The sequence below is a fragment of the Lonchura striata genome, chromosome 8 (genome assembly GCF_050655825.1).
Source record: "Lonchura striata isolate lonStrDom1 chromosome 8, ASM5065582v1, whole genome shotgun sequence".
NCBI lineage: Eukaryota > Metazoa > Chordata > Aves > Passeriformes > Estrildidae > Lonchura > Lonchura striata.
Genome location: NC_140710.1, coordinates 11,942,384 through 11,957,991, shown reverse-complemented (window position 1 = coordinate 11,957,991; position 15,608 = coordinate 11,942,384). Strand labels below are relative to the sequence as shown.

The following is a 15,608-nucleotide window of genomic DNA, read 5'->3' as shown; positions in this document are numbered from 1 at the left end:
ACATGAGTGATTGTTAAGCTCAGTGCTTCTGCAGAGGCATCTTTCCAAGAAACACTGACATGGTTTCTGTTGCCAAGTGCTGACCTAACCTATGAGAGAATACCCAAATTTGTTTAACTTATTCTCTATTACACTCACCCTACTAAATTTACTGATTTTTCTGAGGAGTGGTCTCCTGGCTGGAGTTCAAGGATATAATGAATAACCCTTAAAACCAAATTAATTTCAGAATTCATATGGCTCCTGGCTCTCTTTCTAAAGATCAAGAGATATGAGGGAACATGAAATGCATAAATGAAGAAAACCCTCTGTTCACAGTACTGGAACTGAGCTCTTTCGTGTCTTGCACCCCATGAACAGGGTCAGAGATGAAAGCTAAAGTACCCACAAAACCTGTAATGGCCATTACAGCAGACAGAGGTGACATAGAGCCTAACAGAGAGCAGAGAGAATGTTATTGCAAAAGAAACAGAAATTACCTGCCTTGGGGTTATATGAATCTCTATTATGGAGAATCTGTATAGTGAAATTCTTGCAGTTAGGTGCAGACACAAAGAGGATTAGTGGATATTTTTTTCCAGTGTCTTAGGGACTAATAAATTTAATAAGCAACTTGACTAAGAGCTGTATTGCCCACATTCTAGGTTCCTTTTTAGTAAGGACCCTGTTCTTTTCAGTAAAGTAGACCAAAAAAATCCCAGAAGGCTGGACATGGAAAGTATAGGACTAGGAAAGTATATTTCCAAATTGCCTAATTGGCATCTTGCAGTGGTAAGAGAGGGAGATGACCTTGGCATTAGAAAACTATAGTGTTACCAAAATAGAGTGGATGGTATAATACAAGAAAAAACAAGACCTGGCATACTATACAGAGCAGAGAATTTTGAAGTACTGGTATTGAAAACTTGAATGTGGAGCTTCAACTTGACGTTCTGATAAAAGATAGGAGGAGAAATTCAGCGGAGTACGTAATGAAAAAATGTTAAGATTTGCCTAAAAAAAATGTAGTTTTAGCAATTTTATTTTTAACAAAACTGATCAAGAGGTAGCATATTTATGAACAATCCTAGATATAAATAACTGATCACAGCACGTTACAGTGAAAAGATGATAGGTTTTGTGCATTAATTCTTCATTTCTTTTACTGTGACTGGTATGACTGACTGTTGGCACAAAAAGAGATAAACAGTTGAGAATGGGGACAACAGTTCTTCCTTCACAGAAAATGACAATAATTTTGACTTCAGTGTTATGGTTATGTCTTATGAAGCTTCTTTTCTTGTTTTATTATTTAAGTAGATTACCGAATTGGAGAATGTGATATGGTGACAACAAGTACACAGATAGTTGTATTCACTGGCCATTAATGAGACAAACTGCAGTACTATGTAAGAGGGAAAGATACAAACATTAACCCTGGAGGTAGGGAAGATAGTAACTGAGCTGAAGGATACAGAAGCATATAAAGTTATAGCAAAGACAAACCACACAGGATTCACAAGAGAGTCTCTGCCAAGAATTTTAGGTTAAATCTACATGGTAAAAAGTGATGCTCTGCAAAGATGTTTGTGCTAACACTAAATGATGTACCACAGTTATAGGAAACATAAAACAGCCATATTAGTTGTTTTCTGATGTGTATCAGTGAAGTAAGGAGCAATGCTATATTACTCCAGTGAAGTGCTGAGTTGACACAATACTGGTGTTTTCCTAATTAGGAAGCACTTCATACAGTTCTTCAAAGCACTGCTTGGTAGATATTCTTTAGCTGCATTAGAAAAAACAAGAAGTCCTCCAAACAGCTATCAGAAATGCTCAAAAGGATACTCTGCAATGGGGAAAATGCCCTAGGGAAAGACTGTAGTTCTCACTTCAGTGCTGTCTAGTGCAATGTGTACCCTGAGTCACACAATGGATGAGTAACTTCTCAGCTTTCTCAGTTCTCCGCTAACACTGTAGCTGCATATAACCCTGTTAGGCCTAAATAAGACTCCAGAATATCAGAGTAAACCCATAATATTAAGAGCATCAGACTTTCTGGTGACAGTTTTGACACTTAAATGGCTTCAGGTATCATTACAATACCTGAGCATTCACAAATCTGAATAGATCTATCTTTATGACACATTAAAAAATAACATTTTAGGCCTCCCCTCTTTTTCAGGGTACATCTACAGGAAAGAAGGAACAGGAGCAAATGCTCAAATAATCCCAGAATGGCACTAGATTGGATTACTAGAGGCCAGTTCACTCAGTCTCATTTTGCCCTGTGAATCAGAGCTGAGAATAGTATAGCAGAAAAAACGTTCAGTTGCCACTTGCATAAGGAAATAGAAATAGCTAACAACACCTAATGATAGCAAGTTAGATGCTATAAGCAGTGATAGATTCAGAAAATAAGAATGTTAAACACTGAGACTGTAGAGCACAAGCTATCAGATGTAGTAACATTTTTATAAGACTGTGAGAGCTGAAAGACCACCTGGATTCTACTGACGTAGTAATATTCATGAGTTAATATGCAAATTTTCTCCACCAACAAAGTGGTTTTGCCATAAAATCATGAAGTCACCAACTATGAACTTTTCACCAGTGGGAAGATCCACTGGTGGCAATTAGAGCTGGAAATCACTAATTAAACCTTGGGAGAGAAATTGTTTTTTATTGTTTACACCAATGTAGGGCTGACATGCAGCTTTGTCCTTCAGTTGGATGTTCACAAAATCAGCTGTGGTTCAGGATAGGAAAATTTGCTTATGGATGATAAATATTCCTGATTCAATACAAAAGGTCCTCCCAGGGAAGAGATATTTTCTACACTGTAGTTTCTTAATAAATCTCATCTAAATAAGAAAAATTAATCTTCTTTAAGCATCACTTTAAATACAAGAATAAAATTACAAGCTGCTATTCACCCAAAGGACACAGCTTAATTACCTTAAGATGAACTGTTTAAAATAACTTGAAGAATATTTAGGACATGTTATTTTAAACATCTCCTACAGTTCATTCCTCTGCATGATAACTTGGCTTAATTACTTATCTCAGTTTTAGTTTCAGATCTGTAAAAAAATGGTCTGTTAATTTTAAACATGTTTCAGCTTTCATAGTGCCAGAAATGGATAAAATCTGGGATAGTATGCCTGTCAAAACCAGCATTGCCTCTCTCTTTCTGGAGTTTCTATATCAGCTTGGGCCATGCACTCATCACTACCTAATTCTATAACCAGACTGGTCAAAGTTTATTACTTTCTCTTCAAAGTCATCTTCTTCATTCAAGTCACTGGGTGTACAAAAGGCAGGGCAGGTTTCAAAAAGCTTGTTGCTGTTTAAATTATCTTACTTCCAAAGTTAGAAGAGAACACTGATACTGTTCACCTCAGCAAAGAATTTCTACCCTCAAGGGTTCTCTGCATGCTTCTATGTACACAGATGGCAAGTTTCCATCCTTGGTCATTCTCTGGCAGAAACTGGTATTTCTGATATACTTGTTGACATAAAGCAAAAAATGGGAGACTGAAAATATTTTGAAACTTGGAAGTGTTTATGGTGCACATGCTTTTATATATGCACAAGTTACTCATCTATCATTCCCATATAAAATGTGCATATATTTACAAACAGTTTGTTTACACTCATTTCTAGATAAAATTCATTTATGAGCCTTCTTTGTATGTTCTTCAAAATCTCACAAAACAGTTGCACATAGTGTTGAGACGCAGAGTAAAATCTAGCAGTGATTAGAACATGTAAACTTTCTCTAGTTCAGCAGTTTTACAGGAAACAGTTCCAGGTTCTTGCTCTTAGCCCAGTTTTTCTGCAGAAGGGCTATCAAATATAAGAGAGACACAGAAAACCTTAATTTTCAGTGACTTGCTGTGACTGTAAAGTTCTGGTTGCTTGTTTTAGGCTTCAACTTACCTTTCACTGCCTTGAATCGCCAAAAAATGAAAATGTGATAGTCATTATTTCCCATCCCACCTCTAAATGTCCCCCTACATAAATTTTAAAATTATTATATAACCATATACATTCATGGAGGTAGGCAAAGATTTACCATAGAGTAAAACAGAGAAGGACTCCTGAATATCAACCAAAATCTCTGGTCTCAAGGTTCCCACAAACAGCTGCCTACATTCCTTGTTTGATTTGAAAAGGTCCTAAAACACTGATGGTTTGCTCCAGATGCTCCAGATGCTCCAGACTGTCTGGGTTCCTCTTTGCATGTCCACTTGGTCATGCACAAGAAGCCAGAAGTACTTTGAAGATCCTATGTAGTAGTCAAGTTAAAAACACAGCAAAGATCAAAAATGTTTCCTAAAAGACTGTGCTTATGGCTGGTGTATTTTTAAAACTACTGTGAGGCATCTGAAAATATTTTGGTGGCATTGGGCCAATTAATAGGAAATCTCAGCTCAGTGTCCTGTAGAAAACAAATCAGGTTCAAATCCCCATCTCTGACCTGTGGGAAGAAAGGCCATGCTCAGACACCAATGAAGCTACATGTGAGGGAAACCATTCCTGCCAAGTCTGTATCACTCTGCAGCCGAGGATGCAAGATCCAGGCATCAGATGGCACATAAATGAGATTCTGAGCCTGCAGCAGGGAGGTGAGAGCACGCGGGGGAGGTGGTGGCTAACAGTCCCTATTCCTAGCATCACGTCAGGGAAGGAGGAGTGGGATTTTTAAAATTTTCTTTTTAATGATTGTTTAATGCAAAAACTGAACAGATGAGCACAAATATTGGCACTGAGAAAACAAAGGCATCTACTCATCCTGTGCTCTGCCAAACCAGATGCATGTTCCTCCACTGAGGAGAGGGTTCTCTGAGCTGGATTCTGGTTTGGGAGACATGCCTGGCAGAGGCTGCCATTAGGAGCTGGAAAGCAGGGTGAGAGTTCCCATGAAGCCTTTCATAAGAGTTTGCTATCAGTGAGATTTGAATAGAGCTTGGGAGCTGCTCAAAGGAATGCAGGACCCACATTTCTCTAGGGACAGGCTCAAAATTAAAGGAAGAATGAGTAAGTGCAAGTCTTTTGCAATCAGCATTCAGAAGCAAACAAATAAAAAGCCCAAACCAACATCTCAAGTTGGGCAGCTGTATGATAACAGAGAAACTTTAGAAATAAACTATATCTTCAGCAGTATTTTGATAAGTCACAGCCTTTAGATAAAGTTCATGTCAATGTGCAAGTTCTATAGCAAAACTCCTTTTTTAACCAAAACAAGAGAAAAAATTTATATAACACAGTTCCATGGGGAATTTTTCTGTGACAGTTGACAGCCATTAGGCTTTTTTGATGCTTATGAGGACAGACAGCTACTTCCCTCACCCGCAACTGTTTAACTTCTAAATTTGTGCTCAAAATCCATTTCCAGCTTCAGCTACTTTTTCTGGGTTCTTTTACTTCTCTGACTAATCTGAATGTCATTTTAATGTTTTCATAAGCATGGTAAATTCCCTAAAAGGACAAGTGGAACAATGAGGATATCAGAGAAATCCACATTTCATGGATGCCACGGGATGCTGTCTTGCTCTGGTTGTTTAAATAAGGACCAGAATCTTCTTTTAATGTTTAGTACTTTTGCCTCACTACAGCCAGTCTTTTATTTTTTTCCCCTTAAATGCACACAGACTTATTAATGCATCTCTAAGATTATGTAGATTCACTGTCAATGAGGCAGACTGGACCAAATCCTGTCTCCAGTCAGAGAAATTTCTACTGCTCCAATGATGAGCTCTGTAAACTTTTTCTGTCTAGACCCAGGGATATGTTCTACAAAGGTCAGCTAAACTCTCTGAGAGTGGCTTTAATAACTGCTGACCAAAAGATTTTTGTAATCCAGTGATCTTCTCTCCAAGAGCTACACCATTATCTAAAGTGGATTACAGTCCACATAAACTGGAGATTTGGAAATGTGTGTCCAGAACTGAAATTCTCTGCTAAACATTAGAGTACTTGAGGTCCTCTATGTACCTACATGTTCTCCCTCTTACAACTTAATCAAACTAATACCTCCCCACCACCACCAGTGGTTTCATGTGGAGTTATTGTCTAGGTAAACAATACATAATGTTTTCATATTTGTTAAAAGTTCCTGAAACAGTAAATGGCAGCATATGCATCTATTTACATACTCCCTGTATTGTGTTATTATAGTCTTGATACTTTCTGAATTTAAATTTGAGTTAAGTCAGATTCTGATTTGTTAGGTTGCTGACAGATTGTTAAAATGAATTTTAAACACAGACTGTGTGTTCATGAAAATATTACATATTTACTTCTGTTAATTATAATGAACTTTACATATCATTATTCCAAAGAGGGAGTTTTTCAGAAAGGACAGTTGTACTTCCCTATTTCTTAGAAGTACCGTATGTGAGGGCCTCACTCCTTTCCTTAAAAACAGAAACCAGGATCAGACAGTGAGAGAAGGTACACCAGGCAGAGACTGAGAACATAAGGCATACAGATCACCAAACAAGTACAACCTGGGTACTGTAGCAAATTATCACAGATCATGTGATAAAAAAAAGATGAAGGGGAAGATTTAAACCTAAGGAACCTAACCAATAAAAGCTGAAATGAAGAATTGGCCCTTAATTCTATTAGCCAAAGTATGTTAAAAGCAGTATGAAATAACTGTTGGTGCATGAAAATGAATCTTCTTTAGGAGTTTAGATTTTTATTTCTTGCTCGTAAAGTGTCTAACAGTAGATTATAATATTATATATATATATATATATATATATATATATATATATAATGCCTGCTTGTTAACAATATTTAGTTATATTTCAGTAAATTTTTCTTTTCTCTTTTGGTCTGTTATTGACGAAGAACAACATATTTATTAAGTAGATGTATAAATATGAGTTGTGATTCTAAAATTAGAACACTCTCTAAGACAAATAGTCCTGCTTCTCTCCCCTGAGTAGAATTGTGATGCTGGCTAGAAGTGTCTGAGATTTACAGCTTTAAATAGCAGTGACAAGGTGCAGGTAGGGATTTAAGAAAAATGTAAATCTCTTTATTTCTTTTTAGTTAATGTGATCTTGTCTGACCTTGCCTCAAGGATTCACTCTTCTGGGAATTAGGCTACTGTAATTCTATTTTATGCTGTTCTAGTTCTTACACTGCTCTCATCTGCATAGTATTTCAGTGTCTTCCAGGTTCAGCATTATTAGCAGCAGGATGAATACTACTTTCTTTCGTTCTTCCTCCTTCTCTAGGGAAATAGCACGAATAAGTGCAATATTTTCTGTATATGCTGCTTCCTTTGTGCTGTAGTAATTTAATCTTCATATGCCATGTTGTCACTTCCATACCCATCGTAACATTTGCTTTCTTCAAACAGAGAAGAGGATATCTAAGGTGAATATTGCAATTTAAATTATCTTCAGGACTCTCAAGAAACAGAGTTAAAAAGTAGACGAAACCTCCATAAGAACAAAATCTTCTGTTTTACAGGGCCCATCACAGAAATGCAATTCTATCCAGATGCTCCACATACTTTGTGCACAAAGGCACATATTTCCTGAAGAGCCAAAAACACATTCCATAGGAGCACTTGTAAAGGCTATAGGAGCATCACAAAATACACACTTCCTCAAAAATAAAGAAAAACTTACAAGAATCTTAGTCCTCTCATCCTTGAAAACAGAGTTAATCAAAATCCTTAACCTGGAACACATACTCTCTGGAGAAGCTAATGTAATAATTTCCTGGGATTTTCATCTTGAAATTCAGAAAGATGTTGAAGTACATAATTAAGGCTATTAATATTAATTGATGACTTTGCAATTAAGGATGCTTTAAGCTGTCATGAATCTGACCAGCACACAGAATTAGTCACACTTGCTGTAAGGAGCACATACCAATGTGAACTACTTAGGATGTCAAATGAAAAGAAACAGTCCATCTGTGCTCTCATACTACATGTGGTACCAAGTTCTGTGTGTTATTACAACCAGACACATTCTGTAACTTAGAACATGACAATAAGTCAACTTTTATCAACTTCTCAATGAATTAGTTGTCTTCATTAATCACTTAAGTAAGCATGCTATTAACTTTAAACTGGATTAGACTCGTCTAGTCTGTCTTAAAGCAAAAGGTACAAGAAAACACAACAATTAAGGTTTCAGAGACATACACTAAAGAACTTACTGTGATAATCAGCCCTTTTTCCTGGAAATATTTAACCAGTGGGATTGCATTCTGCTTGAAATTCATCAGTCTTCTTTGAGTGGCTTTCAGGTTATCATCAGGTCTCCCTTGCTGCTCCGCACGCTTCAGTAACCTTTCTTTCAGCCTTTGACTGGAACATGCCAGAAACACCACCAAATCTGGGGTACAGATCTGTGGAAAGAGTAATTCAAGAAGTCTGATTAAGTTGATTATTCAGCACTACAGGACTCAGCAGTTCCATTATAATGTGAGGCTCAGATATGTTACATTTGCGTAAATTGGAACTTAATGTAGTCATTAATTTTCTGTTGGTTTTCTTATGGGAAGTTTGTAGGCTTAAGGAGGGGCTTGTTGATCTTATGTGGAAGTTAGTCAATTTGTTTCACCTGATATGTACGGAAAATGTTTCACGAAAAAATTTTACTTCACAGCAAAAACCTTCTCTAGGCTATGCTCATCATCTGCTTTACTAGAAGACTTCCCTACCTAAAATTTTTTTTAAAGAGCAAAATATAAATGTCTCATACTCTGCAGGAAAATGGATGCATGGTTTCCATCTGGAAACTCTTTAAGTAAGGTGGTATTTAAAATCAGCCACTGTGAAGCTAACTGATGGTTAGGACCAGGTAAAAACAGACCTGTTCCAAGGGCCATGGTTTCTTACAACACTTTCTCTATTTCTCTAAATCTCTCTAAAGCTTCACTGCACTTTTCAAGAGCTTGGGTGGGACAGCGAGAAGGGTTTTAATTTCCCCTATCCTTTTTGGTCTGTGTGGTGAGCACTGGTATGTGTCACACCCATCCCTGCACTGTGGTTCAGGAAGTAAAGCTTTGTAGCTATGAGATAAAGAAAATTTTTTGAACTGTAGCTCTTTCCCAGTTAAATCTTCTTTATAAGATGCTATCAGACATTTAAAGAAGAGATATCTCTGGTACCTGATGTGTGGAAAGCAGTGATAGACCCACTTTCTTAGGAATATGGCTAAATGTTCACAGACAATCCTTTGAGGTCACTACTACTTAGTACCTATGGTGAAAAAACCAGAAACCACAGAATCTCCACACGTCTTTTAAATACTTCCAGGGATGGTGACTGAACCATTTCCCTGTTCCAGTGCTTGACAATCCTTTCCATAAAGCAATTTTTCCTAATATTCAATCTAAGCCTCCTCTGGTGCAATCTGAGACTGTTTCCTCTCACCCGAAAGTCACTCAGACACCTGAACTTGCAAGATTTTCACAATGTGGCTATAAACATGTAAAAACTTTATTCATAACATCTAATTTTGTTATTTCCTCCATGTGGTTGTTGCAAAGAATCTATCTCTCCTTAAAGGTTTTACCAGCTTAGTGGTGTCTTTTAAAACATACTAGAATTCTCCATAAGAAGCATTTAAGATGAAAACAAAAAGTTCAAGTTTTTATCTGGTTACAGATTACAAAGGATTTATTTGTTCTCACATACAAGCACAAAGTAATTTCTGCTGTTTTTACGTACCTGAACAAAAAAGTTCATACTTTAATTTTAACTAAAAAAACCAGTGGCTTCCTGTTCTTGAAATGACATAATATAGTTACATTGCAAATGATGGTGTATGTTCAAGAATGTTAAACAGCCATTTTTCTCATTATGTTTTCTATCTACAGAATAATTTTGTCTTTGTTCAGCTTGATGCAATGTAAATTTGAAAGTCAAATTTGAGCTATATACCAGTATCACTCAAACATCTACATGTGTTCTAACTACTATGGTGTAAATAATAACTGATTTATATCTTTATGTTAATTACATTGTTGTTATAATATGTTGTTATTGAGGGCCAGAACAAACCAATTAATATTCTGAATTCTCTCTCTAAGTCACTCTACCCAAGGATGTTAAATTGCATAAAGACAACCATATTTCTAGTCTGAATAGTCAAAACTTCCTATGTAGGCAATCTGGAAAATTAAGTTTAAAAAAACAAATCCCATTGAAGCTGGGTTTCTGTCATTTGAGAGAATACAACATAAAGAATGGTCTGACCTTTTTTATTGTCAGGCTGAGTACAAGAAGTTTCTTAGGAAGTCAAAAGAAACCAATACAGCTTCTCCAGTCTGAGGTGGTGGTCATTAGCCTTTACAAATGAGGTTGCTGACAGAGTAATATATGGATATGAGGAAGCAGAAAGGGGTGAAAAAGCAGAGCCGTATTCACACAGTAAAGGCCAGTCTGGAAAGCAGCACTAGCAAGAAAGATGGTGGCCTCTTTATCATTACATAAAATTAAATAGGATTTAAAAGAAAATCCAATTATATTTTACACATATTGTAGATGATTGGCGACATGAGCACACAAACTACAAAGATAATAGTTCTGGTAATTATTTATGAGTATCTATTAGATTTTGAAAGAATTAACCTTATAACCTGTTTTTTTCAAATAACTTCCAGTGGGAAAGAAGCTCTCTCCTACTTCTTTCACATGTACCTCAACGTCAACAAAACCAGAGTAATTCTCCCTTCCCTTTTCAGACTATTGTAAAAAGACAGAGTTATTCTGTCTGTTCATGAAATGAATTAATTATGAAAGTTAATTTTACTACCACATAATAGCTTTAAGGCACATAATTATTCACATGAAACACTATGAAAGTAAGTTTCTGTGTCAGACTTTCATGCAATATGGACATTATTAAAAGTAGCTCGGTTAAATTAAGGTTGCTTCACTAGTTATAGAAGAATAATGAGGAATTTGGGAATTCAAAATGCATACAGTACTTAAAAAACCCAAATTATGACACAGATAGGTTCTGAAAGAAAACACTACATATTTCAAAGCCTGTTAGTCATGGAACACTGTCTGATGAAAGGGAATGGCTGATGTACCTTGCAGCAGACCGAGCACAGAGACATCTCAAGTCCCTGTGTGGATATCCAGGTGATTGAATCTTCCTAACATACATTACACAGGGATTCAGTAATTACAACTGACAATCAGGGAGCTAGTAAAGTGGAGAAAAAAAGGAGTTTATACAAATGAGTAGTTTTATTTAGTACTTCAATTTCTGTGTATCCTTATAATAGTAGCAGGAAGATGGTAAGAAATCTTCAGATGTTCCAAGCCATAGCTGGTCTCACTCTCAATGCTCAGCACTTCAGGGCAGCACCTACTCAGGCTCTGAAGTCATACCAGACCTCCTCAAGCGCAGGGCTGGAGCTTTTGTGCACCACAAGGCCTCACATACAGCATCAAATCTTACAGGGAGTACCTAAGCTAAAGAGACCACTCATGAAATTACCAGCCCTGAAGGAAGAGGGTCTCCTGTCTCACACAAACTTGAGCGTGCAGCCTACCACAGTCAATCTCAGTTCTCTAAAGAAACTGTGGCTGGGTAAATCCAGCCCCACAGGAAGGGGAGGATCCACCATGGTTCCATCAGGTGTGCAAGTTCTCGTCTGCTTTTGGTTCCCACAAACTGCTGGCTGCAGAAGTAACTTACTGTTTAAGAAAATGGGAAAACACACTCTGGGCATCTGGGCTTAATTTCTTTCTTTTCGTTTTCTAGTTGTAAAATGAGGATAATAACAAGGCATGACTTGGACAATTCATTAATTAGGTTTAATTATCTCCTTTTGCTTTTGAAAACTGAAAGTTCTCTACAGAATCTGAGTACTGTTGTTCTAATATATTTTTTTACAACAGCAATAATACAAAAGATGCTATCAGAATCACAGGTACTAAGATTACTTTTTTCCTGACAATGTGGGTTTTTAAATCTGAAATACACTTCACTCACAGAAATAAAATGTCTATGAAAACAATGCTTTAAAATTCTCAGTTCAACAAATCTCATTTCAAATGAAGTATTGTCTGGAAGATTTTCTGAAGTGTAAAAAAAAAAGTAATTCAAGCATATTTGAGGTAGGAAGTCAAAACAGAATCTGATTACATGATATTGCTATGAATTCCACTTTTACCTGCAGAATACACATCTTTATCATCAGGAAGTAGATGAAAACCATTTAAGAAACATGAGGTGCACAAAAGGGTGACATCTGTCCTGTATGCATAGCCATACAGAACTATTGGCACTTAATATTATTTCTCCTACATGCACTTACAACCTTTAGGATACACCCATGAAATGATATTTCACTCCTGTTTTCATGAACCACTTTGCTTCCACTTACCTCAACTGTATCTGCCTGTGAGACATGCTTATAAATACTTCTAGCTGCAATGTAACAGAGTAGAGTGAATATATGGACATCTGGAATTACTTCTCTAGAAATATATCTATTCTCCTATGTAAATATGAGTGTAAATTGCTTTTTTTCCTAACAAAGGAGAAAATAAACCCCTTTTTCAAACTCACAACTAAGTGTTGTTGAGTTTTATGGCTAGGGAATAAGTTTTGTTCTGAGACTCAGCTTGTAGAAAAGTTGTACAGAACCAACACAGACAGAAGAGCTGGATTCCTTCATGCTGATTTCCCCCAGTACGTATATCCTGTGCTCAAAGCAGAGGGTTTTATTCATGTCCAGCAATGCATGTGAGGTAGGACTGTGGGGCTCAGGAAAGGGAATTTGACTGGCTTACTAACTGGAGCTTTGCCTATGGGAACAGAACAGACAGGGTTCTCATTATTCATTTTAAATGAGATGAAGAGCATATGGCATCAACTCAGAATAAAACTGGCGGGTACCTCCTCTCATTTTTTAGAATCATATTTACTAGTAAGTAAATCCTACTCTCTTTGGGTCTGAATCTCCTTCCTAAACTGGAATGAGGAATAAATTGAGAGTAATTCCATGCAAGTTGATGGTGTTATTGACATTAAGCAGTATAAGTGGAAAGATGCTCTCTTTTCTCTGGGGATATTTTCTACATCTCCTCTTGTTAGTGAGAATAGTGTGGTTGTTTGCTAGAAATTAGATGATTACACTCTCTCTCATTATTCCTCGTTAGGCAAAAGATGAAAATGCTGTTTCCTTAATTCCTGGTATGTTCTACTAGATACTCCTGAGAAAACTGACAGCTCATGAACAATTGCCATTAATTTAACAGTGCATTTTATTCTTGTTGGTAAAGGTCACTAGCAAGCTGGTTTATGTCCTTTGTATGTGCGCTCTCCACTGTAATTACTTATTTGCTTGTTATAGTTCCATCTTTGCTGGGTTATTAGACTGTTTGCATAGTTTTTTCTTGGTTTAGAAATGCAAAATCATGAATCATGTTGTCAAATAAGGAATCCTGCTGATAGAATCTGTTTCTGGTAGCTTCTTTTGAACCATATTCATACCAGAAAATAAATTTCCAGCAAATTGCCTGGAGTGTATAATTAGGCAGACTGGTGTCTTTGGGAACAAGTGATTCAATTTTTCACCTGTGTTGGGCAGCTAACTAATAAAAATCCCTATCTGTTAACACAAATGCTAGAGCTACAAAGAAAGGACTAAGCAGACCTGTTTCAGAACTGCTCAGCAAGCACCTCCATCCACTCTGAATTCAGAGCATCAGGTCCTGTCCTGAGGAAGATCAACTGATGAGCTCTCCTTTGTCTACCCTGACTGGCAGAATGGTAAGACCATTCCACAGGCCTCCTGGTCAGGCTTGGCTTAAAGCAATGTGAAATTCACAGGGAAAAGAGAGTGAACAAAGGAAGCACAGCAAAGCACACTGCTCATCAATCCTCCCACAGATCTCCTCACACAGATCCTCCTCACACAGATCTCTGGGTACATATTCAGTAGGAGATTGTACCTGGATCAGTGGAGACCAGGAAGAAGGGAGATACAAGTTTAGGGGGAAAGAGAATAAAGAAGACACATTTGCCATGATACAGGAAAAATATCCTTACCAGAACAAAAACCTGTTGCAAAAAACAGGTCCTGGAGGCCACAGTCTTGGCCAGGAACAGCAGGTTTTCTGTGAGAAGCTCTTTGCAGAGCTGGAGCTTGGCAGTCAGACCCCAGGCAGCTGCCACACACACCTGTGTCAAACCTGGAGGGCACCTGGAGGTCTGAGCATCAGCCTTGGAGGAACAGGAACAGGACTGCTCTCCTCAGCCTCTGAAAGTACCCAGGCATTCCTCACCATCCTATACTGTGCCACATACACAGTTAGTTCTACTTTATCACAACTATTCTGGTACTAATTTTCTTAAGGAACATACCTGAGAGCTAAAAATTAATTCAAATTGCAGGCAAGATAAGTAGTTATTCATTGGAGGTATATGCATTGATGATCTTCCTAAAAGCATTTTAAACAAAGAATTGTATAAAATTTATTGCCTCTGTTTAATATTTAAATTAAGATTTTACTCAAATATAGTCTTGTCACCCAGGCCATGTAAGACAAAATTTTTTTGGGGTAAAATTTCTACAAAAATAGTTTTCCTCTTTTATCAAGCGATTGAGTTACATTCATTAATGAACGTCCATTGATTCTAATATCTGTCCTACACTTATTTCACTGTTAAAAAAAATTACAGTGAGTATATTTTAAGCAAACTACATCTGTACTTACTCTATTAATACTAACAAAGAATGAAATTACACATGAATGACTGGAAGTGGTGGAAAAAAACAAACCAAAGCAATAATTGAAATTAACCGTAAAATACAGTTAATTGTTTCTCCCAGGAAGGATGAAAACCATGTGAGAGATTATACAGAAAATCAAACTAGAATTTCTTCACAAGCCATTGGAGTTCAATACACAAAGTCAGAGGCATTTTATTGCAGCATTGCAGGACAGGAAGATATTTAACATGCTTCAGCATGCTGGGACTGCAGGTGACTCACTGAATTTCAAGATGACAGGCTAATGGTAAATAAACCATTTTCTCCTTGGCATTTTCAAATGTGTCCTTGAAACCTAAACACCTTCGTGCTATTTGCACCCAGCAGAGATCAGGGATACCTAAGAAATTTGTGGTTTAGGACAGCTTTATGCCTAAGCTCAAACTGAAAGTCTAAATACATCAGTATTAAATCTGTACTGCTATGCAGAAGGAGTTCAAACTGAGAAAAATATAGAAATTATCATATATTTAAAAGCAATATATAAAATAGAAATCCTGCTTGATTTTAAGACATTAAAATTCATGTTTTCATTTTTCCCTACAACTATGACTGCTTGGAACTTCATAGCTTTGTTAAAAGTACCCCTATCAAAAGTATTGGCAGTATCGACTCTGCTCTCTGGAAATAAGAAATGAGAGGGTCAGGACTTGGCAACAATCCCAGACTTCCAATAGGAGGAATTTACTTATTAAACTCAGTTTTCAAAGAGAAAAATACGGGGCTTATTTCAACTTAAAAAGTTCAAAGAAAACTGAGATAAACTCAAAGAATACTACAATGCTCGTGGCTGAGCTCTTCCAGGCTGCAGGAAGGCTGCAATGAGTTGCTCAGCATTAAGAAATGAA

At 36.9% G+C, this 15,608-nt stretch overlaps 1 protein-coding gene across 1 annotated transcript in view; it reads right to left on the bottom strand.

Annotated features, from left to right (window-relative positions):
* Nucleotides 1-15,608, bottom strand: part of AK5 (adenylate kinase 5) — an 81,408-nt gene that overhangs the window by 53,392 nt on the left and 12,408 nt on the right. Inside the window, exon 6 of the mRNA XM_021527722.3 lies at nt 8,173-8,364. Coding sequence (XP_021383397.3) covers nt 8,173-8,364 — 192 coding nt within the window. The remainder of the gene's footprint in view (nt 1-8,172; nt 8,365-15,608) is intronic.